A 27,641-nucleotide genomic window follows, 5' to 3' on the forward strand; every position below is an offset into this window, starting at 1 on the left:
GAAGTGAGGACAAAGTAAAGGAACTGGTCCAATAAAAAGGACAGATGAAAATGAGGAAAAACAAATTGAAAAACATTAGTTAAAAATGTGAACTGCTGACATAGCACATTATATCTGTTGATATTTACTGAATGGAACTGAAGAAAAGAGTGTGATCTGAGTTGCTCTGAAGGCCACTTCTGCCAAGAAGAGGAGGTGCCAGCACACCAGTGCCAATTTCCGTATTGCAAAATTTGCTGACACTAACAAAAGGTTTGGTGTAGAAGGTCACAGACAGTGCCATATGCCAAAGAAGCAAGAATGAATACAGAACTGGAGCCAAGCTTCAGTTTTAATAAAAGCTTTGCCTGGCTCCAATTTTAAAATAATATCAAGAAAATACACATGCCAACATGTACTAAACACATCAAAATAAGATAAGTCTTTTGGGCTTGGGATAAGAAGGCTTTTTACCATATTCATTTACCACTCACTGCAGAAAACATAGAGATTCTGTTTGTGTAACAGCTTCTTATTTCCACCAACTTCATAATGCTGGCAGGGCAAGGCATATTCCACACCATTTTATCAGTCCCTTCCACCCTCATACATGGTTTTCAGACAGGAACATAAAGTAGATGTATTTTTTTTGCAGCACCTCATAATTAAATCAGAGGTTTATGTTTATTTTGTAATGCTAAGTGCTACACTGAAATGCTAGTCACTAACCAAAGAGCAAGACTTCAGACAGGTATACTGTTTTACTTGAAGTTACAAATTTTGCATTATATTTTACTCCTGCAAACTTCTGTACAGCCATCAAAGCTGAGAAAAAGAGGGAGAAAGGGTGCATGTCTCATGAGCAGGCATAGCGGAGTCAGTCGACCGAGGCTCTGATAAGAATATAGATGCTGCTGCAGGGAGCTGAACAGAAGCAGCAATCCCAGGATTTGTCCTGAGTGAGTTAGGAGGACGGTGAGTCCAGGCTGTCACAGTCCACTGCTACTGGTGCTTCAGTTATCTGGGTTAGCTAACCTCATAAATATACTCCGTATCTACAAACCAGAAGATTGAAGTCAGTGCTGTTATGCCAAGAAGAGCTACAATCATAGCTTTGGATGACAGCCTCACTGAGAAGCACTTGGGTTCCATAACTTCTCAGACTTATTTAATTAAAATAAGTTACACCAGTGTAGAAATTAAGGAAAGCTGAGCTGGGAAAAGTACAATTCCAATCTAGTCACTTCTAGCAAATCCAACCCATACAGGTTTCAGCCAGCACTCAGCAGGTGGATGACAAGTCCAGCCATGAGAAAATTATTTAACTTGTCTTTCTCTACAGCAGTTTCCCCTAGATTTATAAACCCCCGTGAAAATAAATTATCAGTTTTGCACTGGGTCTAGGGACTGATGATTTTGTGTCTGTTACAACCATTTTAAGTGAGGGAGCAGTGGAAAACCACTTTCTTATTTACTGATGAGAGCAGTGATTTACTTGTTAGAAAAGTAGAGGTAGAGAAATACAGATGTAGTAGGTTTCACTTAATAGCATTTAACATAAATGCCAAACATCATAACATTAATTTGTAAAATGGCAACAGCTACTTGAAAATTTTCCACAATAGGAAATTAAAGGTTTCATTCCAGTTAATCAATTAATCAAAAAATATTATCTGCATGCAGGCAAAATAAAGCCCACGTCTTGCATTGGCGTATCTAGCAGAAATTGAAAAGAATGGGCACTGATTTCTTTCTTATCAAGTAAAACTTCTGCCACTTTTCAATTTCTTATTTTCAAATTGTCCCAGAAGTCTGCTTTAGAAGCTGGGGAGCACCTGATTATTTGCCACATCCTGAAAATTGAAGACCATGACATATTGACAGTTATGGTGTTGGAAGATTCATCAACACAAACTCCTTCACTGGCAAGAGTCAGAAGCCATTGCTAGAAAGCTACTTTTGATTACAAAATTATCCTTATGGCAAGCAAGCTGGCAGGCTCATGGCTATGCACACTCATTACAGCTTGCAGTTAATAAAAATGGCTGAGCACCTAGCCCTGCAAAATTTATTGATTAGCTTTACCTATCTGGGCAATGTGGTGGTAGCACTCATCTTTCCAAACCTTAAGCACCACGAGCCACCTTCTTTTTATTTTCATATCGTTACTATGCACTCAGCCCAAGGAAGCATGGCAGCAGGAAGGTCCCAAGAGTGGCAGTGATTGCCCCTAATTGCCCAAAGTCCAGCAGGCTTCATGAGTACCCGTCTATGCTGCAAGAATGCCAAACGAAAAAGAAATGTAAAAGTCATAGAAGATGCTGAACAAGTTCTGTTGAAGTAAGAACTTATCCCAGTCATTGTATGAAATTTTTCCTTTCCAAAGTCCTCTCAGTCCAGCTGACAGTGTAAGAAACTGCAGCTCTCTACAGCCATTTTTATACATGTATTTAAAGAAAGTGCTGTATGATGAAACGTGCTATAAAAATGTGAAATATCACCATGGTATACTCCACTTAATTAGAACAGAGGATATTAGGATGGTGGCTTTATAAAGAACTTTTCCATGAGAACAATTAAGATTAATTGCAATGAACTGTAATCAGTGCTGTTAACTGGACAATATTAACATAGGTTTGGCAAAGAAGTGTATATAATTTTATCTAGAAATTACCAATATAAAATTTAACCCTAGTCTTTTAATGTACATATTACCATGTTAAGAATAAATATATCTTCTGGGATACTCCATGGGCCTTAGTCAAGGCTGGCTGTCTTACCATTGCTTTGCTCATGAGCAATTAGCTTTTGGAGATGGCCAGTCAAGTCTCCAAGGGCAGAAGTTTTGAAGATTAAAGAAGCTTCATTTTGCTGATATTCTCCTCACTATATCTTAGCTAATTTTTCCTTCAGTTATTTTGCATGCTTTTTGGAACAAGCAGGCAAAGACAATGTAGAAAATCAGTCAAAACTGTACATTAAAAAACTCTGATGTAGTTTAAGAGTAAGATATAGGAAGAAAAACAAATTGGGTGCATTTCCAGCATCTAAATCAGTGCAATTTCAGGGGTGAAAAGTTCTGTTGAACTATATTTTCATGTGTGAGCACAGATGCAAGAAAACATGTAGCAGTAAAACCTCATCCTTTAAGTTTCTAAAATGATCATTTTAATACTTGTTATTTCACTTTTGTAAATTTTAAATGTTATTAATTTTATGCCCCCAACCTTGCAGCAATGTTCGGAATTACCACTACAGAAATTAAATAACAATATTTAGTATTAAATATAGGGCACCATATTCCTTTTTTTTTCCCAGTTTGAGACTGATGATATTAGGATGAGAAATCTAGAATTTGGAGCCAAAAGGTTAGAGCACTGGTGGTTTCATTCTACCAAATGGTTACCTATTGAAAACTTTGATATTTAAAATGGGACACTTAGCTCTGATTGATAGAAAATTAATCTACCACACTGATCTTTGAAAGATCTAAAATGTAGTTACATTATTTGCTTTACAGACATTCTCCTATTATCCATATTTTGTTATTAAAGAAAATCCTGAATTGTGTGAATCTGTGCATTGTAAAATAGAAACAATTGCAAGAGGATTTAACTACAGCTAATTGTATCACTATCCATATCTTGCAAAACCTAATCCCATGAAAGGTTACTAATGGGAATATTCCTATTTCAATATAATTAGACCTATTCATATGATTAGGCACTCCCTGCAGAATTGGAGCTGAAGTCTTGATCCTGCATATTCTTGAAGACAACGATGCTCCGCGTGAATGCAGCAGGCTATCTGTAGGCTGCCAAGAAACTGCAGGACTGGAATCTAAATCTGGATAATTAATCCATCATTCTTTGTACTTCAGATTTTGAGTTTAGCCAGTGACTACATACTGAAAAAAAGCGCCACAGTTCAATATTTACATTGTGTTAATGTAGTAAGAATGACTTGTAAATGAAGAAAGAAATGGTTGAAACAATAATCTCAAGTCCATTTCTAAGTTTAAGTAAATAACATGAGATCAAAAAAATGTTGTGTGTACTATGAGAGAAATAAATGAAGAAAAAGTGTTCCTTGTTAACTTTGAGCTAATATTTTTTATTGCAATATATTTCATGTAGGAAAGAAAACTTTTAAGAACAATCTATGTGCAGATGTATACAATTTCATTTTAAGACTGGAAAGGCAATGTAGATAATTAATTTTGTCACCATATGAAAAAAGCAACTTCAAATCTCATTTCTTACCCAATATGCCTAGTGCAAAATATTTGACAGTATTCTTAAAAGCTGATGCAGAATGAAGCTGAATGCATTTGGTTGATTTCAGGCTCAAATTTAATTGGTGAAAAGATCTCCATTCAAAGATTGAATTTCCCCATATCAATCTCTTTCTTTCTATTTTTGGCATTTTAAAAGAGATATTTCTTTCAAAGTTCTTCCTATTGCACAGTGGAAACAGACTTATTCTGCTAGGGATGAAGGGAAAACGATGTGCAAGCACATCAGGTAAAATTATAAGGAGATTTCAACATATCTAGCATCTAAAACATCGCTATTCCTCCATTGCTGAGAAAGCAGTTAAAGCCACACTGTATTTTAAGAATATATGTCAAGAATAAAAAAGCTGCTTCAGAAAACTAAAGTACTTTATACAAGAATTATAGAAAAGAAAATGCTTTTTTCCCCAATGGTATTACTGTAATTGATTGAAAATGTCTTGAATGTTCTGAATTTTTGCGGTATTTTAGGTAAGATTGCAAAAAAAAATTAGTTATGAAAATAGACTAGGGAGCTGCACGTGGCCCGAAAGAAATATGCCTTAATGTTCTGCTCATATTTAAGCATGAGAAATACAGATAAGAAAATGTGAGTAGATAAGTAATGATGAAAGTACTTCATACCTTTCTATGTAAGAAATTAAATCTCAAAACGGTCAAGAAATCTCTAAGAACACAAGTAGAAAGACTGCATAAAGAATATAGATGAGCTCTTTTCTTTTTTGCTTTGTGCCAGTTTCAATGTGAACAGGTACAGAGCATCAGAGCAGAAAGTGCTTACATTTAACCTGACTCTGCTCCTTTGGAGGATGAATACTCTGATTCTCAGTGAAGTGAGGAAAACTACAAAGGACAAGGTGCTGGTCAAGTACAAACAATTCCCTAACAACTATATCCCCTTCCTCCCAATATATTATTTACATTTTCTATTAAACATTTAATGAATTGTATTGCAGAATGCAGAAGCCAGAAAAGGATCTATCCCTTTGAAGTACCCCTCCTAAGCAGGGAGTCTACTATACCCCCCCAAAAAGAGCATTTCAATAATATTTTGAGTCACAATTTACTAATTTCAGTCATGAGCTAGCACTTTAAGGTAGTTTACGGAATTCAGAGACTGAGTAATAATTCAAACACTGTTGGAAACTCACAACTTGTAGCTATTATCTTCCATTGTTTCTGACCTCTATTTTCAGTAGGATGGATTTTTATTCTTCTTTAGTGTTAACACTTTTCTCAGTAGACAGCCCCCTAAGGCATGCTAGAAACCTAATCATACTGACCTTACACAGATAAAACTCCATCTCTGTATTTTGAGTACTCATTCCCTGTCATCCATAGCAAAAGTCCTAACTGACTATTAAAGCTATGAGTAAATTATCATAGAAACATAGAATGTTTTGGGTTGGAAGGGACCCTTAGAGGTCATCTAGTCCAAACCCCCTGCAGTGAGCAGGGTCACCGCCAACTAGATCAGGTTGCTCAGAGCCCCGTCCAACCTGGTCTTGAATGTTTCCAGGGATGAGGCCTCCACTACCTCTCTGGGCAACCCATCCCAGTGTTTCACCACCCTCATTGTAAAGAATTTCTTCCTTACATCCAGTCTAAACCTACCCTGTTTTAGTTTAAAACCATTTTTAAACCTGTCACAACTGGCCCTACTAAAATGAAACCAACTAAATGAACCAACCCAAACAATTTCTCACTACAAGTTTGATGTAAACAGTTACAGTTGTATTCATCACAACCAACGGGCACACTACCTATGAACAGAATACCCATTTTGTCATAATACACACTTTCACAATAACAAACTGTAACAACTCCTCTAAGCCAAGTGAAATACACTGCAGTTGATTTTCATGAACGTGGAACACCCAGAGCAACAACAGAATTTGAAAAGAGTTTCTGGATGCTCACAGCCTCTGAAAAACAGGCTCCTGAGCCTAGGGAGGCCACCTAATCCCCATCAAGGTAGATGACACACTACATAAAAAACCCAGATGCTGTCTCAGCCATGTTAATATAAGAAAGGAAAATGACTCAGCTGTGACATTTTGTTGGTCGTTACTTTGTGCTTTGCAAGATCTATTTCCGCCATATTTTCCCCTGAGACTGCATCTTAAAATGAATGCATATTTAACATTTGTGTTTATATCTGTCTCCTTACTCTGGAAGTTTCTTGACTGAGGATGGTAAGTGAAGAATATCCTTTAATACTAGTTTTGCTAATTGTATCTGTTTACCCTTGTTGGTTGTAATTACTGAAACGACACAGGGTTTTCAGAGGTGTGCACAATATAGGTGGATAAATAAGGCTGTATCTTAGAACTTCTTTTCACTCATAGACTCATAGAATAGAATCATAGAATCATTTAGGTTGGAAAAGACCTTTAAGATCATCAAGCCCAACCCTTAACCTAACCCTGCCATCCCACAACTAAACCATGGCCCTAAGCACCTCATCTACCCATCTTTTAAATACCTCCAGGGATGGGGACTCGACCACTTCCCTGGGCAGCCTGTTCCAATGCTTAACAACCCTTTCATTGAAAAAAATTTTCCTAATGTCCAACCTAAACCTCCCCTGGCACAACTTGAGGCCATTTCCCCTCATCCTATCGCCCGTTACCAGGGAGAAGAGACCAACACCCACCGCACTACAACCTCCTGTGAGGCAGTTGTAGAGGGTGATAAAGTCTCCCCTCAAGCCTCCTTTTCTCCAGACTAAACAACCCCAGTTCCCTCAGCTGCTCCTTGTAAGACTTGTGCTCCACTCTTGTCCTACAATCCTGTGTTGACACAGTTCAACATGCACGGAGATTTTCTCATATTCAATACAACCCAGCAAACGAGGAAGTGGGAAACTAAGAAAAATTTGGGACAGAAGCATAATAAATACACAAGCAACTGATTCATTTCTTCCAAGAAAAAGACTTGTGTGGATCTTTCCATCATAGATAGAGAAAGAACATAAACATAGTTTTGGTGGGCTACATTTAGCCCATTCCTCATGAAGGGGTCAAATGCAAAGGGTGAGAATGAGCTCTGCTAACATGGCATGAGAGCCATCCAAGGCTGTTAATGACTGCTTTGTCGGACGTACTCCCAGAATGCCTTACAGCCAACTGTTAGGAAAGGTAAGGACAACACAGGAACAGGAAAGGTGACAAGCGACAAAACTAGCTTGCCTGAAAGTACTGTCATGAGATGGTGCGCATATATATGTATCAAACCATCTGCTCGAGCAGAGCAAAGTGACTTTTGAGAAAATCTAGGCTTTTCTACACTTAGAGTTCCTGAGAACTGACAAGATACTACATCTAGTTCTTTTAACCTGTCTGGTTTATAGGAAAATAGTCCACACAACAATTAAAACAGCAGATTAAAACAGCAGACTCCATAAACCTGAAAAGCTACTGACACCAAGAACAGAACTAAACCTTATCCACTCTCTGTTCAGAAAATGCATAATAATAAAGAATAAAAATATAATTTCTTATGTATAAACACATTAAACTCTAGGCAAAAAAAATATTTCTTAACATCTTATTATATCTTCTTACTTTTGAAGCAATTTTTTTTTAATTAAAAAAAGGTGGTAGAATGGTCCCAATTATTTATTTATAAAATTCTGTAGAGAAAACATATATGCAAAACTGATACTTTAATTTGTAGGAGACCTGCATGAGAAACAGTATTCTGTCCCAGGAAAATCAGCTCATTTTCTTTGTGGTGGAAATAAATAAATAATAACAATGTCTTCAAGCACTATAAAATTATTTTTATACTTTAACCTTTGCAATATTTTTTGTATAATTTAGTAAATATTCACATAATTTTCAGCCAAATCATCCATTTAAAAATTATTGATATTATGTCAACTACTTTCTAAACTTTAAATAAAATGTAACTGGGGGAGACAAGAAAGTCAGCACTTTTCCAAACATCTGTTTTGATGAGTCAACATTTTCTAACAGAAAAAGGCTTCATTGGTTATATGTCAATTGTAATTTGCAGAACAAATGAACTTTTACTACTTAGAGCTGTTAGTTCAATAGCATCAATACAGCTTTGAGACTAAGAAACTAAATTCTAATATGTCATTCGTCAGTGTAAATAATCAAACCCCAGCTTTAAGAGCAATCTTTTGTAATCGCCTTAAGACAAAAAGTCATACAGGTCTTTCCTGAGTGAAGAACTGGGCCTGCAGAATCCATTTCTGCTGATGATGTGTGCAAGGGAAAAATCACAGACTGCTCTCAGACCTCAGGTGGAATTTATAGCACTGGTATTCAGGAAAATGTAATTTTCCTCCTGTAAATTGAGTAAGTTTTATTTGGAGTCATGGAGAAACAGTAACAAGGCACTGTGTGAAGCCAATTTCACAATCATTTTTCAGAAAGATGCTCTGTCCGTACTGTTATGAATTCATTGCAGTCCCTCATAATTAAGGCAGAAGACAGAGGCAAAACTATCTTTTCTCATCAAACTGTTTTTCAGCCTTATTTCCAACATTGTCAAAAATTGCTTTCTAGCCGAGCATTTCTGAGAGTTGGAGATTTTTTTTAAAAAGCAGCTTTTATAAGCTGTTAATGAACTATGCAAGCAAAATCCTGTGAATTCCAAACCTGTACAGTTACTTAAATTAACTCTTATAAAAAACATCAAAGCAGGGTTTTAACTGTTTTCAATTGGTGACTTCTTTGGCTATCTTGAGTTATCAGATGCATGAGAAAGATTTGCAAGAAGGAAATTTGAAAGATGATTTCTTCTCCCATCAAAATGTAAAATAAATCTAAAAAGCTTATGGCAAACTGTCCCCTGGAGCTATTCAGAAATTTTTTTCTTGCTTGCTTCCTCTTCACATACTTTGACTTTTGGTTCATTCCCTATCTTGCCTGCAAAGATCTTTGCCATTTCCCTTTTATTTTTATTTTTTCCCTTCCATTCTTCTTTTCTTTGCTCATCTTGTGACTGTGATACCTCATGACCTCTTCTAGCATGTAGAAGGAAGATCAGTAACTATAAATACATATGTCTGACAGTATGGAAGATGTTCACATGCAGGAGTTCTCAATTTTTAAGCCACTTACTTACTATTTTCTTTAAGATACGTTTAATTTGATTAGCTCTATGTATATTTCAACACACATTATTCTTAAAACATTCTCAATAGCTGTTATTATCTTGGTGCCAGACAGCCTTCTATTATGCCTAAATTCAAATTAAGTTGCTGAAAATGAAATTGCTAAATGTTGTGGGCACCGTGAGCTGCCCAACAGACATTATGAGCACTGTGAAATACCTGGCAGGCATTGCAGAGCTGGTGGAAGGCTCAGCAAATACAATCACCGTTAAGCTCTCTGAGGATATTAAAAGCGGTGTCGAGCTATTGGCAGGCATTACAAACCTTGTCAAGTGTTCTGTGGACATTATAAATAGCAGTAAGAACTAGATGGGCCTTATAAATTCTGTATCAGAGGTGTGGTAAGGAGTCCTATTAGGAATTAAAGTAGGAAATTCTGAGAAATTGCTTTCATTTCCTCTCTAAAATTCACAGGCTCATATTCATTGGCAACCTGGAAATACCAATTAACAGTCCTTGGTTGATTCTTCTGATCATTCCAGCATTTTCAGAAAGAGGACTTTTCCTGCTGGGAAATGGATCTCTATGAAGATGCCCATGCTGGGTGTCTCTAAAATGGCAGCATGCTATTTGAGAAGCATTGCGGATTTTCCAAAGCTCAGTAACACAGGCTACTGGAAACTTCTCTGCCTTTCGCCCACACGAGCTCATTCCTTATTTGTCTCCAGACAGGTATCTGTGTTTCCTTAATAATTCAGCTGATGGAACGTCTGTACATGGTATTCTCATCCTTTCACATCTCTCCCAACTTGTAAATATCTGCATTTGCTGTTGTTGTTAGAACCAAATTTTTTGTTATTACTCCAGTCACTTCTACTCTAAATGTGTTAGCAACACACATCATGCCTTTTGTGGTGATTAGGATAAAAGTGTGACTTTCCTTTTGTTTCTGTAAGACATTAGCAAAGTCACCATCCCAGCAATTTTCTGTCATTCAAGAAAGTCAAAGATTCAAAGATTCTGTGATTAATGAAGTATGTATGAAATTATACTTCTGATTATGGAACCCACCAGCATAATCTCAGCAAAGATTTTTTTCTTTGCAGTGCACGACACTTTTAGAATTTCTGGGTTTGTCTGTTCTTTGCTAGACAGCATTCAGTGTGGGAGGAAATTTCTTTACTCATTCATATTTTTTTTGTTTCCTTCCTCAAACCATATCTATCCTGTTTGCTATGGAGGAAAATATTTTTCAAAAAGCGATTCAACTACAGATCTTCAAATAACCAAATTCACCTAACTGAAGCTCACCGTAAAAATTCTGTTCATTCCCAGGACATAGTGCTAAAATGTATAGTTACAGGTTTATAAAAATGAAAAATACAGGAATGAAATCTGACATTTATGCCACAGTGTCAGAGAGATAACGTGAAAGGAACATTCTATAAATCCCTGTAGGAATTCTCAGTTTCATGCAGTATACAATGTAGAACTACTGTTATGGGTTAATGTTTTAAATCAGAATTAGATGTTGCCTAATATATATACAGTACAGCAGTGTTCTTGCAATATATATACACATTATTTTGTATGAAATAAGAAATCTGTATTTTTTTCCATTCTCTTTCAGTCTTAATTGTATTTTCTGTGCCATATACCTCAATTTCTTGTGCCTAAAAGCAAGTCAGTTCTATTACTCATTTTATTTTTTTGCATCATTTCTGGTTTTTAATATTTTATCTGGATTCCACTTCAAGTTGTAATGTTAAATGAGAGTACAGCTCACCACATATCAGCTGGGTTTCCTTCAGGTTACGGAACGACAGTCCTTGTAAAGCGCTGGGGTAAGCACAAACTGTTTCCTCCGCTATTCGAACTGAAGCATTTCTGGCCCATTGCAAGACCCATTTTAGGTTACAGTCGCAAATGAGTGAATCGGTGTTGAAATGTCTAGAAAGGCAAAGAAAGATCACAACTGGTACACGTGCGATTTTCATAAACATCCTTTCTTCTGTTATGTTCAAGTTATCTAACTGCAAAGAGAACTAATTCTAAATAAATGCATAACTATGGATGTATAATTATATAAACATATCCTGAGACAACTAATACACATTGCCCCCCTGTTAATGACTTCCAAAACTTATGCCAAAATTCTGGGCTTGGTTGCAGAACGGCATCACTGACTGCTGAATTAAATTTGAGTATGTGCTACCATAGAAAGTCATACCATAACTTACTTTCACTACTAAAAAATCTTTTAAGTAGAAACTTGACCATGGAAGCATCCAGCGTACACTTTTAAATCTCAGAGAGGTACATTTAATACAAATAACTAGGAATTGTTATTATAATTTCAGGAAAAAATATTTAATATGAATGTTTTTGTCTAGTTAGAGTTATTACATGATGTATTGCATGAAAACATGGAAAGGTATATGATCATAAAGCAAAAAAAACCAGGGATGCTAGTCAGGATGGCTAGACCAGGCTGGTCAGGAACAGGGTCAAGTTGTCAGTGCTATTCATTTCACTGGGACAGGTAGAACACAGCAGCTCATCAATAGTGAGACAGGCATTGATAACAAATACTGCATATTTTACATTTGGAATGTTTTGCTAGAAGCAATCCCGTTTGAATTCACATTCAACTCTGCTATGTTTATTCTAATGTCTTTCTCAAATATTTCAGATTTCTGAACATAAAGAATCATACTTACAGTGCTTTCAGAGCTAGCAGCTCAGAAAAAAGTCCATTCATGAGACTTGAAAAAATATTCCCTGACAAATTCCTAGAAAAAAGCAATTTACAATCAGTTATAACAAATACAAGAAGAAAACAAAATTGCCAGATTATAATTTTCCTAATGATAATTGAGAAATTCTGCTTTCTTGACAACAATAAAAACATATTTAAATTTGTACATTGCTTTCTCATAAATTAAAGCAATATTCAAATCAAATCATACACTTTTTTCCCAGCAGGTATACATGGAATTCACTTGGTCTAAAAACCAGGAATATTTCTACATATTTAATAGAATAGAATTCTAGAAGATAATATTCTAGAATTTAAGTGAAAATATTCATACAATGATTAGTCAGTGAGACCTATGTTGTATTTTTACAGTATCTCTGAATGATACTTCAAGGTAAAGAAATAACACCAGTGTCTTAATTTAGTAATGCTCAGAAGAATTCAAGCAATTCCTTAAAGCAGTAATGGCTTTTCAAAGTAACTACACAAATACTTCTATTACAAAGTACTTTAAACAAACTGATTTTTCCCATCCTTCAGTTAAGGACGTTTTCACTTTAACAACTGTTTTACTATTTCTTGTCTTGATGGCTGACTGGATTAAACTGAATACTTGCCAACAGATGCATTTCTTTGCCTAGTTTAACACTACTGCTCTGCCAGTGCCTTAATAATATAAAAGGTAAATGCTTTATGTCAAGCCATACTGCCTTTTTCTATACCAGTAAACTGAAAAATTAGTGCAGTATCCAAGATTATCATTTCATACCATATGTATTACCTACTTTTGAAATACTGTTCCTTTCTATCCAGTTCCTGAAGCCTACATGAATTACCTACTTTTGAAATACTGATATATGTTCCTTTCTATCCAGTTCCTGAAGCCTACATGTCTGAATTCAAGGATGGCTGCAAAATTTCAGCTATTGGTGGAAATTCAGATCTCTTCACTGGAGATTTGTTGTTACATATAGAAAAAAACGGAGACTGGCAAAGCAAATGGTTTCATTACTTTTTCATTAATAAGAATGTTTTTATAATTATTGATTTTAATTCTCTTATGTCTACAAAGTAAAGAATGTATACCAGACTGAAGGTACAAATTCAGATCAGGAGCAATGTTCCACCAATGAGGAACCTACTAAGCTGCAAAAGATCTGAGCCAGCTTTGTAAAGTAAGGAAGAACAAAAAACCCAAGAACCATGCTTCCAACAGAAACCTGTACAGATACATATGGATCATTCCATATAGAATTCCATATGGAATTCAAGAAAGGAGAGAAAACATTCCTAATTTATAAATTATTTTAAGAAAGTTATGGAGCATTCTTGAAACAATAACTAATTTTATTTTTGTACACAAATTTTCACCACTGAAATCATGAAAACAATGAGCATTGAATGCTTCAAATTTTCATGGTAGTTTAAAACAAAATTCTACTAAAATAGAAAAATAAACTGGCTCAGCACTGTTAAATGAAATTATTTCACATTATATTGAGTGACAAAGAGATGTCTTGATATAGTTGAACTCAATGTTAGGATTTTGTCTAACCGCACCTTTAATACAGTTGTGCAAAGCTCTTGAAAATGGAAGGGCTTTCAAGCATCTCTTCAAGTGTGCATGTGTCTAAAGGTACAAATGAATGTTTGCTTGTAGCTACCTGTTTCTATACCTTTAATATTTTGGATTTATCAACAGGGACTAAAAATATTGAGCATTTCACAAAGACTCCGTTACCTTTTTACTTAAAATTAAATGGGTCTACTCATGTGCTTATTGGATGTAAGCCCTGGTGAGGCATATGCTGAAGCAGCTCCGTGAACTGGGATGTTAAACGACTAAATCAGAAACTGATAACCCTGACATTTACACCGAAGTAAATCAGAAGCGGTTCCACTAATATGAAGGCAGTTACAGTAGTAGAAAGCTTCTGACGGAGGACAGTCATGCTGAACTGAATGACAGGGAAAGCAATCTGCCTGGGCTTGCATGTGGCTGGCAGCCAGAGGGCAGAAATCCGAGGGGTTTCTTTTCTCCACCACACCCCACCCACAGTACAACATTTCTGATCTGATGCAAATCCCCTCTTTTCCCTTAAACAGCTATCCAGGCTTCATACAACAAAACAAACAGAACACCAGGTCTGAAGCTTGGTAGTTCTGTTTGGACCAGAGGAAGGTTTTATGTCTGGTCAATATTTTAGGAAACAGGGAAAAACTGTAGGTCATTTCCACAGCTGACGGAGCAGGGTTCATCAGACGTATGGTACCTATAAGCCTGCCAGTGATGCCCATTCAGTATCTACTGAATCTATGGACTTTCCATAGGTCCTGTCAAATCCACCAAGATATCTAGCCAGAACTGACTTACACTGTGTTAACCTAAAAATTCCTGACTAATGTTCCATATGTAACCCTTTTCTTCAGTCGTTCTACCAAATGCTGGAATAACTGAGTTCCTGACAGTGCAAATGTCAGCACAAAGCCGGAAAGCCAATTTTTCAAATTCTTTCATATTTTTCTGGCAATGACCTGGTCTGAAGTTTCCATATTACTACCATAATTAGCAAACTAGGATCATGTTCACAGTGCTGTATAAGTCATAAAGGAGTGAGTTTCTATGCCCAAGAAACATTTTATTACAATATCTGTATCTCCAACAGTGGAAATAACTTCTACTCTAAGAAAACTTTCAGAAATCTTCTTAAATCACCCCAATAGCGTATGAATTTCTGAGCTAGATATCCGCAGCACCCTGCAAATGCCTGTTTCTGTCAGTTCATGTCATTCATATTATATATTAAAATATTTCCAAATGCATAGCGTTGTGAAATTCCGTCATTTCAGATATCCTAAAAACCCCTCCAGCTTGATTTAAAGGGACATTTGTTCTAAAAACATCTGTATCACCTAGTGTGCAAACATTTCAAACATAACAAATAAATGCACTCCAAAGCTGATGGCACTTCCTATGCCATTAACTTACTCCATTAACAGAAATACGTGCTTTCTGTTCTGTCAGAGGTAAAACACTTTAGTCTTATCTATAAGGTCCTACACTTATTTTTTCATGTACCAAATATTCTTGTGCTTTTACAGAAATTAATAAAACACTTTTGTGAAAAGCTTTTCTATAAATGGCAAATGCCATAAAACAGTCAAAGGGAGTTATGCGTCTCAAAGGACCATTTTCAGGCAAACTATAGATATGTGCTGGCTTTGGCTGGGATAGAGTTAATTTTCTTTACAGTAGCTAGTATGGGGCTATGTTTGGGATTTGTGCTGAAAAGTGTTGATAACGCAGGGATGTTTTGGTTCCAGGGCTGACCCAGAGCCAAGGCCTTTTCTGCCTCTCACCCCACCTCACCAGTGAGGAGGCTGGGGGGGCACAAGGAGCTGGGAGGGGCCACAGCCAGGACAGCTGACCCCAACTGACCCAAGGGATATCCCACACCATCTGATGTCATGCTCAGCACATAAAGCTGGGGGAAGAAGGAAGAGGGCGTTTGGCGTGATGGCATTTGTCTTCCCAAGTCACTATTATGCGTGATGGAGCCCTGCTTTCCTGGGGATGGCTGAGCACCTGCCTGCCCATGGGAAGCAGTGAATGAATTCCTTCTTTTGCTGTGCTTACGTGAGTGGCTTTTGCTTTACCTGTTAAACTGTCTTTCTCTCAACCCACGAGTTTTCTCACTTTTACTCTTCTGATTCTCTCCCCCATCCCACTGTGGGGGGAGAGAGCAAGCAGCTGTGCGGGGCTTAGTTGCCAGCTTGGCTTAAACCATGACAAAATAGAAGCAGGAATATATAAATATAAGGAATGCTTCACTCTTAAAAGCAGTATTAAAAAGCAAAAGCTGAATGCAAGGATGACAGATTGATCTTTTGATCAAAAAGGCTAGGGCAGGAGAGGTGAAAAATGAAACAGAAATACAGAGAAGGCAGGTTACCATGCGGATTTTCTTGATGTTGCTGAAGTGGGGTCTGTTTGATTCATTACGTTACTGGTTTTGTATGTTATCTCTGGCACCAAACAAAGTGATTAGCTGCTTCAATGACAGCAAGAAAGTCACACAAGAATTTGTGGTATAATATTATCATAAAGCTAACTGCTGCTGAGTCAGAGGCAGGATGATGAACAAATCAGATATACTTTAATCAAACAGTTGGAAGTAAGGAGGAAGTCCTGGTTTGAACTTCCAAAAGGAAGACCCAGCAGTAGCTGCTTGCTGAAACAGATTTAAGGCTGCAACGCTTCAGAACCTGAAGGGCTAACTTATGGGGCTAAAAAAAATGAAATCTGGTAGATCAGTACAGTGGCACCATCCCAGTATTCCACAGCTCTTGATATTTAGATTAAATATAAACAGAACTAATGTGGATGGCAGCTTCATTACCTAGCAGAAATATATTTGCATGCATAATTCTGGAACAAAGCACTGAAACATGGCCACTGAGGGGCCAAAGGAGATTTGGGAGATTTGTTGCATTCAATTATGTCACTCCTAGTTAGAATACATGCACCTCATCACAGCATCAACACAGCCAAAGGGTAATATATAAGCCAAAAAAGTTAAGCTAATATCTTAGAAGACATAATAAATCTTCTCTTATACTGTCTGAGGCACTGTCAGCTGCATCTGTCATAGGATGTGAAAGCATTTTGGAATCATTTTCCAGACTACAAATCATCAAATCCAAGAAGGTGTAAAAATTAGATCAGTCTCAAGGAACATAATCACAATGCACTGGCTGCAGTAATTTCAGGAGCTGTGTGAAATTTTAGATTTCATTAGCAACTGGAAATTCAATTCCCATTCACTGAAAGACATAGCCTGACTGCAGTCTGAATAAAAGTCATCTTTCCTACATTATCAAGAGGCTTACAATCTTTCGTGGTTTCTGTATGTGTGCATGTTTTCAAGCCAATGCTAGATGATACTACCAATTAATTTTTTCTTAATTCAAGAATCTTGTAGGTTGTCCTGCTCTGAAATGGACTGCACAAAACCACCAAGCCGTTGGAAGAGTGTTTGCATTATCCCTGAAAGCTGAGGCAGTTCTCATCCTTCATTTTAGTGAAGTGTTTAAGTATTCCTTCACCCTACTCAGTTCAGATACATGCATCACGTCATTTGGTTAAACATCCTATGTCGGCTTGGGCCTAGAGTTGATTTTTCAGCTCTAATTCAATTCTTTCAAACTGAATTAGACTTACAAGATTGAGTGAAACACGCTGTGTTATTTTGTTTCACCTGGTATTTGTGCTTGTAAACAGTATATGAAAACCTCATCTCTGTACTTCACAGAAGGTGCATGAAGAGATTTATGTCCTTTGCTCCTTCCAGCGGACTCACGGCTCTCCCTACTGGTTTTGATAACAGCCTGCAAAGATCCTTCTGCACTTCAGCTCTGCTAAAGTAACACAGGAGAACTCTAATTACCACAATCAACAACCGCATGAATCAACGCATATGTATATATCTTTATATTGCTCATTCGGTAATCTAAACTGCACTTGATGGCTCTGAAACCAGTTCCATGTTTAAGAACTTGTTATCTTTTCCTTGGTACAATTATACAATGATGTTACACTAAGTCAGTGCTTCTCCACAACCCTTTCAGAGAACAGCTTTTCCCTACTCCTCAAATGACAAGTAAACACAATTCAGAGGTATCAGTAGCAATGGAAAGGTGACTTAACTGTATTTTTAAACACGTTTTAAAAATTTGATTCTGAAAAGTCTGTATGAATGTCCAAGGGGGAAAAAAAATTGAATGTTAGCAAAGTACCAGGTGGTGTTAGCTTGCAGTCAATGAACAATCACCAGTTCTTACACCAGCGGAAAACTGAGATCCCAGCTCAAATAATTACTATCACCATTATGTCATTATATGAGATTTCTGAGATCAGGGAAGAAATGATACGATGCACAGCAGGGAACGGTTCCTCTTGATTGAGACTGTGGTTGTATTTCTTCACAAAATAATCACTGACCCAACAAGAGCAATGGTACTCTTGACTTTGGTTTGGTAAGGACGACACTCCCTACAAAAGTCATAACTTTTGACATAGCAGTCATGGACTGTTTTACTTCAGATGAAAGGGGAATTTAGATTTATCTATTACTATGCCTCTGATTTCCAAAGGACAAACTTTTGAAATAAAAAAAATAAAGTAGCTAGTGAAGAACTACGGAAGTACATGAATGCAGGATGGCTCCATTTGTTAAGTCAATGGTAGAAAGGCAATTTAAAACCCAAATAAGAAAAATGGAAGATAGACTAAATGGATCAATAGCCAAATCTTAAATCTTGAAAAATGAAATCAAGTTTTAGAAAGATCGAAGAAGTAGAGAGACTCTAATGAACAGGAAAATGTTAGCAAAAAGTCAGGAAACATAGAGAGAATTACCAGAAATTAAGTTAAACTTTGGAAAGTATACTAAAACAAGGTCCAAAAGACACTTTAACAATACTACTATATGATAAGTAAGAAATGAAGAAAGAGTAGATATTATATATAGCCCAAATATATCCCATTACTACTATTTACTGTTCTGTTCAGTAAGGTTGGTCATTTGGATTATAGGTATTTATGGGAGAAGCATACACTAAATTCTGGAAACGATCTTTCCCAAGACCACCTACAGTATGACTACTGATCTGCAGGACTAGTTAAAATCCAAAAAATACCTGGGCAACTAGAGGCCTTCTAGGCTAATTCACTCACATGAAAACACCAGTATAAATGTTCAATGTTTCCTCCTGCTTATGTACTATCATGTTAGATGTATACTAAAATCAATAAATAATTTTCCTTGTCTTGAAAATTAGTGATCTTTTTATATGATACATATTCAACAGATGCATATTGATTTTTTTCACCATTTCTGATTTGCAAACAATTTTTCCATTTTTCTTTCTTCCCAAACTCACTCAGTTACTGCATCAAATACAATGAGGCCAGACTAACAGGGCTACAGGTACCAGAATCATCATTTTTTTCCACAGATGCATGGACATAACATCCATAAAAGTGCCAAGAACCTGGAGTTAAATGCACTTATTGTAAGACACTGTAAGATAATGGAGAGGATAGAAGGGAGGGGAGTGAGACACTGCTGGTGTTCTGCAGCAACAGTCATATGCATGTTTGTATTTAGTGCTTTCACTAATGACTCTGGCTCAGAAATGTAAGCATGTGAAAATGAAATCTGCTAATAACAAAATCAAGGATTGGTCAGTATTAAGAGAACTATCATACAAGGAGAGGTGAACGTTCTTGAAGATGAGAGGCCTAGTAATTCCATTAAATAATATTATTCAAAGTGAAAAGTGTAACAAGAATGTCACTTGAGAATTATACTTAAGAAAGGTCTAATTCAGATTTTTGCTATAAACCGGAGCCTCAGAAGCAAAACAATACAGAAAGCCCTGGATCTACACCCACTTGGAAATGAAAGTTAGCCCTGTCGTAAGGAAATGGTAAGTATTTACTTAGGATGCACAAAAAGACTAGATGCCAGAAAATGCAGTGTTTATGACAGTGTAGAGGAAACTGGTGAGACTTTCTCTGGATCTACATGCTCAGAAAAGGTTCTCCAACACCGAGACAGGTACACAGGTTACTCGAATTAGCAGGGATATGGCAAATCTGTTTTACAAAAGGAAACTGTAATGATGTGGTTTGATCAGCCTGGTAACTAGGCAGCATTTAGCATGCATATTGTGCCTCTTTCCAACATCTCTGGTATCAGTGAAGGATGCAGAGATTTCAGAGTACAGCCAAACACTGCCACAGAACAAATCTATGCTCACTGTGAATGAATTTCTGTTCTTTACCATCACAAGGCTGAAGTTCTGTATTTAACTTCTAATTACCTTTTAAGATGGAATCTGGAAGATCTACAAATGGAATTTTTAGACAAATGGATTTTTTTTAGACAAATGGAATTGGAATTTTTTTTAGGAAAATTGAATTTTTAGAATCCCTGAGAGAGCAGGGATTTGAACAGTTTCTGTGGCAATGAAGGCACAGACCCCGAGTTCATGCACCAGCGCAAGCAGCATCGGGATCACCCTATTTAGAGCTTTACAATCCTTTTCTTATTGGTCCCAAAACAAAGTCTCCACACCCACAGATCCTACAGCTCAGCCGCCACACCTGCAGATCCTATACTTGTTCACACAACAATTTCCTATTGAGGTTGCTCCTAGCATCTACAAGAACATTCCATTTAATAAGGTGACTTCACCATTTTGAATTAAACATACCTCCTGCCGCAATCTGGCACTGTATTGTCACAGTCCTGTTCACTGTGCACAGCAAAGGGAGACCCAGCAATAGGTGAGTTGGGCTTGCCCAATTTGGAACTCATCTGAGCTGAGTAAAAAGAGGGGCAGTCTGCACCTGTTCATCAACATGCTATCAAGGCTCTTCCCATCATCTGTTCTCGCTTATTTTCATCAGAGATCTGGCATAGTTACTCTCATTAATGTGATCAGTAAGCACACCAGATTTCAGCCTTTTACCTGGTGTTATCATGACTTCATGGCAGATCTTTCTAGAAAGATTTCCCTGTTTATCAAGGAAATGCCAGAACTGGCTGGGGCTGGAGAGGAAGAAAATAAAGCGTGAGATTCGTAACACACTATGATGCAATATAGGAACTTATTTCCCATTCAGGAATGAAGGCTGATGTGAATGAAGATACAGAGCCCTCCTGGGTCTGGCCAAATGTCCATTTAAACCAGGACCCTTCCTGTGAATTGTGCCTTTCCCAGACAGGAAAGTTGAAGCCAACTTACTCATTCCTAGTACTTGCCTATGCTGTACCACACCCTTGGCCATTCCTTTTCGTCCTTCTTTGAACCTTTTCTAATTTTGGTCATCTTTTTGAGATGAGCAGACTAGAATTACCCATGATACTCAAAATGCAGCTTCTTTGCTTTTTGTTGCAGTACAATAGATGTTCTCTGATTTGTTCTCTCTTCCTTTAGTAATACTCCCTATTTTTATAATAATTCTATTTTTTAAATGATACTGAGCAGATGTTTTCATGGCATTACCCACTATAATCTCAGAACATCTTTCCTGTATTTTAATGGTTAGCCCAGAGCAGACTGGGTTTTCTCCCTTTCATCACTTAATATTTATCTACATTAAATTTCATCTGCCATTTTACTGCCCACTCATGGAGTCCTGTACAATACTTCTGTCCTTCAAAATCAACCTTTGTCTCTAATTCCTTGGTTAACATAGTATCTATTAGCACAGTTTGTCGTTGTTTTACTGCCCAGTCATGGAGTCCTGTACAATACTTCTGCCCTTCTTCAAAATCAACCTTTGTCTCTAATCCCTTGTTAACATAGTATCTATTAGCACAGTTTGTCGTTGCACGTTTTGTCTCTTCTTCCAGGTCATCTGATTCTCCCTAGAACTCCCTAGATTACTATCATAACCTCATATTTTCTGAGTGCTCTTTCTAGAATAGCCTGATCATCTGTTGATCACACAGGCTCTCTGGTGCACTTATGGATGTGTAAGTTGATTGCTTTGCTCTCTTAGAGCATATTGCAGTGCAGTTGCATGTAATAAACTAATGACTCAGAAAGTACCATGACAAATAAAGTGTATGGCACAATACCTTAAACGAACAGCCTAAACTCATATTTTTTAAGCAACTTGAACTACCCTGATATTCCAAATTTACTGGACACTTCATATATTTCTTGCTTTTTTTTTTTTGTAATACACCTTAGGAAAAAAAAAGTTATAAAATTCTGATTGATCTGTAATGGGCAGAAAGAGCAACATATCCTTTTTAACCAGAGTAAGTCTGATTTTTGTGCTTGACCTTTAATTGTTTCCAAGACATGCAAAGAGAAATGCATTCAAACAGAACCATCACATTCAGCCTCTTTTCAATGTGGAAATGAAATATATTCAATTTAACTTGTTCAATTCTGATGGATTTTACAATTACAAATAGAAACAACATCTTTAAAATAGCAAGTCATAACAATCAAAGGCTCAGAAGAGGGTTTTTTTTCTAGTACAAAACCTATAATTTTCTTACAATGAAAGTTTATTGCCAACTGTACTCAGGTACGCCATGTGACAGTTTGGGTTTCTCTTTCTGTTTAAAACAGAAGTGGTATTATACTCACAGTTTGTGGAGACTGTTAAGTCCAACAAACATTTCTGGTGTTAGGCAACCAATTCTATTATTTGAAAGATCCCTGAAACAAACAAAAAAACCTGTGAAATATTAGGTCTGTCTTTTTCATATACACACCTACATAATCACATACACCCTCTTCATTTCTCTAACACTTAAGGAGTTAGAGACAAATGAGAAATAAAACTTTTTTCTATAATGTAACAAAACTGAATTAGATAATAGATTTAACAACTTTTATATTAACATTATTGAGCAATATTCCACAGTTAAGCATACCATACTGCAACTTATACTAATTGCATTACAATGTGATTTTATAAACATAGCAAATAAAAAAACCCCAAATTATTTCCAATATATGTAAAGAATTTATCAAAGTTCCTAGCACCTGTTTGCACTTATGAAAAATACCATGCATTTTGTTGCATGCAATATTCAGCCAAAATTGACAAATTTTTACTGTTTACTAATGTCTCATCTCATTGACAGCATCCTTTCTTGCTAAAGAAATCACAGAAACCAGAGGATAATTAATTTTTGAGCTAGTAAGAAGGTCAGTCTTGATAAGCACTTGGCAAGCTCTTCTAAGTGCAATACCGTGGCTGTCTCAGATGACAAATAGTACAAGGCATAATGTTCCGTAACTCTTGGCTGCAGAAAGGTGAATGGATGTTTTCTGTACAAGTCATACATACAACATAACATATAGGATTCTTATAGAAAGGAGACAAAAATAGGTATGAACAATTATGTTGTGATAACAACACGAATACTGTCCCTTGGAGCACTCTGAACTAGGGTTTCAACCTTGACTCAAATTTTCCTTCTTATATAGTATGCTTTTTTAAAATAATTGCAGTAATGTAAGGATTTTAAGTGATTATACATCCATTAAAATGTTAAAATTGATCTGAATATATTTTTGGTTTAGAATCAGGGGTAGCCGTCTGATTCCTTTGTTATTTTTCTGTTGTTACATGAGAACACTAAAGTAATCAAACAGGAGAATAAAGGTTGTAGTTTGACAAATCCAGTTATTGCTTTCCTGGAGACATAACCAATGAGCTAGAATGTGAAGGCAATATCTTTAGAATTCACTACAAAGTCATCTTCTATCAGACAAAGAATATATTGTTGTACAACTAAATGATGAAACATTGCATTAGAATGAAAATATTTCTTAAATGCTTGTCAGGGATATTAAGTAGGCAACAGCTGAGAAAACAGTGTGAACAATAATATAGTGCAACAATTTTGTATTAGCATTATTCACATTTTCCTAATGAAAGCTACATACAAAACCTAAAAATGCAAGTTTAAGACAAACAGTCATACATACATATACATAGAGATAGATCTTTCTATTACAAGAGGTAAATAGTAAACAAGAAACTACCCAGAATTCTTAGATGGGTAATGCTTTACTTCTGCCTAAGCAAAGTCTGAGCACATATGGAAGAAATGCATCACTGGGTGGGGCATAAATTGGGTAACAAAAGTAAATTTCATCCAAACTAATCAAAACAAGTGCATATTTCTCAAAGCATGGCACGCAGTAAATGGTATTTTTAACAAAGCAAAAGGCTACATCCCCTTTTCTCAAAGTTTATTTCAGTGAGTGTTATTTACACAATAAGATCTATGGCAGTGGCTGAAATCTCTGTATCGTAAAGCATGTTTTCTAAAAAAATATTAGCAAAAAGAAAAGCCAGCTTGCTGCACATTCCTCCACACTAATACATGTTATATTAGACATAATTCAATTCATACTGTACAAAGCTGGTGTTCCTTTTCTGGAGTAAGACATTTAACTTACTAATGCTGACTTGTAAAATTGATGTTAGAGAAAACAAAATTCTTCTCTGTTGAATAACCGAGTGCCACAACTTTAGTGCTTCATAGATTTTCATTTTTCATAAATTTTGTGTGTACCTATTTGAGTAAACTCTTGAAATAATTCAGTTTGTCATTAAAATACAAATTATATCAGTTCTCCAAATCATTCACAGAAAACATTTTGATGTTGACAGGCTGCAGTTTGTCTGTCTGACTTGCCACAGCCATATCTCTTGCAGTTGCCCATATTACATCATCTTCTGCTTTTCACAACATCATTTATATTTTACATGAGAAATAAGAAGATGTGAATGTAAAGTACAGTCTTAAAGTAATTACTGCATTCAGCATTCAACAGGAGTTTATGCTATTTATTCCTTTCTCTCAACTGTCTGCCACCCAACAGTTGCACAGTGGAGGAATGCAGAGATTTTCATGTTTACCATGAAACTACACCAATTTGTACCAAACATGTGGCAGTCTAGTAATTAATTGATTCCCTGTCTCTAGATTGCTCCCAGTGTCACTTGCTGATACCAGTAACGAGGGATTTTTTTGACATCTAGCATGACAAAGCTCAACATTGCCATTCCTAGTTTGCTGAAGTGTCTTTTTTTCTCACTTTTCCCAGTGCCTAATGACTTCCTCTTCCTTGACTTGTCTCTCCTGGCTGGCCCAAGGTTCCACCTGTGCGGTCTTCAGCTGTGCAGCCCATGGCTTGCACAGGTTTCCTGGTTTTCCCACAAGAGGTCAGGGTTGTGTTATTAGAGTATGCGGCCAAGGCAACAATTAGCACTCATTTTGATAATTTCATTTTATTGTTATGCCTGTATACAGAGCAAGCAAGAACGTTTCACCCTAATGTTTTTGTCTGTGTTAAAAATATACACGCTACTCTGACTTCATCATTATGATGTCATCAGCTTTCTACCCAAATGCACTAAAACTTAGTGGTTGATGTTAGAAAATACTGCTACCTGTATGATCGGGGATGGAAATCTTTTACTTAGGTTGTGCAGTGTTCCCTGTACGTAGCAATTAGGGAATTTAACCTCAGAGCAAAAAAGCAGAAGGATTTGTAAATTTATTTTTCTGTGGATTTGCATTCCTTCTCATCTGAACCTTCCCATCCCACAAAAATAATCCCTGTTTTCTCATAGGTTTTCTCATCACACATTAGACAGCACATACGATGGCTAGGCAGATTTCCGGCATGTGCTGATGGGCTGGTTAGCCAGTACATGGACATTTGGATGCTGTTGCTTGGAAAATTATAATTAAAAGGGTTCATCTCACTTCTCCTTTAGGCTGAGTAGAACTAAGAGGGGTCTGTAGTCCTTGTTAATTAAAAGCAAAAAGGCCCACTTGTAGTAACTTAGATATTTTTACTACAAATGTAGTTTAAAAATCAGCCAGTGCTTTCAAAAGTACTATGAAAACATTTCCAAAGAGAAGATATATTGCATGAGTCTTGTTTCCTTGGAAAATCATGCTAAAAATAAAAAATACCAAGCAGAGTCAATGTGAGAAGCATGAAAATGATAGACAAATTCTAAGGCATGACAAAATTTCCTTTCTAAGAATTTATTTTATAGGCCTGGTCTGTGATAAAAGTAAAGTAGACCTTACATAACAAAAATATTTAGCATAGCACAAAACATTGTTTGCACATATTTAAACCACTGAATGTTATTTCTGATTAATGTCTACAGTGATATATTGTCTGCTAAGTCATTAATTAAGCGTGTTTTTTAACTTTGTAGATGTACTTGTTAGGACATTTATAGGAAAGCAAACAGATAATTTTAAATAGGAAAAGGTAAAAAAGAAAGGGGAAATGGAAAAAAAAGAAGGGAAAGAAAAATGCATGTTAAATTTAAAAAGCACAATGTGTGATTTTCTATTTCATAGCCGGTGTCCTTATGTGATTATTGCTTGGTGACATATTTGAGTTGCCCAAGGATAGAAATGTCGATACAAACACAATTTTCAGAATAATTCAAATGGAATTAACACTTACAGGCGCTTCAGTTCTGAAAGTCCATGGAAGGCCCCTGGCTCAATTGTGCTGATCAAATTATTCTTCAGATCTCTAGAGAGACATAATAGGAGCAGCAATTAATTATCACTTTACCTACTGTACTGCTGTTACACACAAGGAGTGTGAAATGCAATGCAAGTCTAACCTTTATTTGTCTTAGCTAAAACCAAGAATGAATTTCTTTTAAATAGTAACACCAAAAAACGTTACATCACTTGCAGTTTACAAAAACATATTTCTTCCAAGTAAGATGGTTAAGATCAGATGTTAAAAAAAAAAAATCTGCTTCTTTTTTCTCCTATTTGTACTTTTCAAAACCAGCTTACCAGCCATTCTTACCCCTGGAAAAATATTTTAATCAATGAGCAAATAAAATAATCAGTCAGCAAAGCAAGAGCCTTTTGGTTTACTTATTCGTTGTGCTGTGCACTTTGCACTTTATAAATTTATCATTTCCACCTAATGTAGGCAAAGCAGCTGGCATGGGAGACATAAACAGATAGGTCAGGTCCTGAAATACAAGCAGCTTCTCGTATTTGGCAGATAGGTGCTTCATTTTGCACTTGGTGACAATCCAGAGGATCAGTTGTTGTGCAGATAAAGAATATTTCACTGGCATTAGTAATCTCATCTGCTCTTGGCACAGCGCTTAGGGCCATGACATTGCTCTCAGCTTAGTCCCCGCAGAGATTTACTACTGAATTGTCTCAAAACTCTTCATGATGTGAACCCTGAGGAAATGCCTTCAGTGCAATTAGATAAGCAGGCCTAGGAGATAAATGCTGTAAATTCTTGAAGAGTCAGTGTTCATCTTCTGACAATTCGCAATTCATAGGGAACGACTGGTGCGCAATAATATCAGTGTTGTTCCGCAGACTGGCCACTTCGGGCACATTACAGCACACACACTGCTTGACTCTGCCAAAGGATGGATGTATCAACAGCCACATGAGTCATCTTATTTATGACTTTTTATTTTACTGCAAATAAAATGCACACCGGGTGAAATCTTGTTTCCACTAACTGCGATTGCCCTCAGTAGGCCAAGTTTTCATGCCAAATGCTTAGTTCACAATAGGATATATTTTAATTTCAAAGTCAAAATCATAAATAAATATTTCTGTATTTTGGTAGTAATCTTTGCAGATCTTTCGAATACAGTTCCAAACATCTGTGTCGCACCCATCTTGTTTTAGTGATGATGATGACAAGCGATCTGTCCCAAACAAAAATCTCAGTCAGACCCTTAATTAACAGTCAAGTTCAGCTTTCAGCTTACAACACGCAACACTCAGGAAGGTGATAAGACATTCTGATTGCTTATGTACAAGATGTTTTGTCTTACATATGTGAAATGCAGAGCTATCAAATGCACAGCAGACCAAGACTGCAATTTTGAGGGAGAAAAACCCTAGAAGTCCTTATCATCTCAGTTCAGAAAGTAAATCTAGTTA

The 27,641-nt window shown here is 36.5% G+C and overlaps 1 protein-coding gene across 1 annotated transcript in view; it reads right to left on the bottom strand.

Annotated features, from left to right (window-relative positions):
- The window catches only part of LOC104129171 (adhesion G protein-coupled receptor A3), a 238,525-nt gene that overhangs the window by 156,235 nt on the left and 54,649 nt on the right, over positions 1 to 27,641 (bottom strand). The window contains exons 3-6 of the mRNA XM_009642086.2: positions 26,167 to 26,238; positions 22,297 to 22,368; positions 12,083 to 12,154; positions 11,149 to 11,312 (exon numbers count right to left, since the gene is read on the bottom strand). Of these exons, the coding sequence (XP_009640381.2) occupies positions 11,149 to 11,312; positions 12,083 to 12,154; positions 22,297 to 22,368; positions 26,167 to 26,238 (380 nt within the window). The remainder of the gene's footprint in view (positions 1 to 11,148; positions 11,313 to 12,082; positions 12,155 to 22,296; positions 22,369 to 26,166; positions 26,239 to 27,641) is intronic.

Source organism: Egretta garzetta, unplaced genomic scaffold (assembly GCF_000687185.1).
Source record: "Egretta garzetta isolate BGI_Z169 unplaced genomic scaffold, ASM68718v1 scaffold56, whole genome shotgun sequence".
Lineage (NCBI taxonomy): Eukaryota > Metazoa > Chordata > Aves > Pelecaniformes > Ardeidae > Egretta > Egretta garzetta.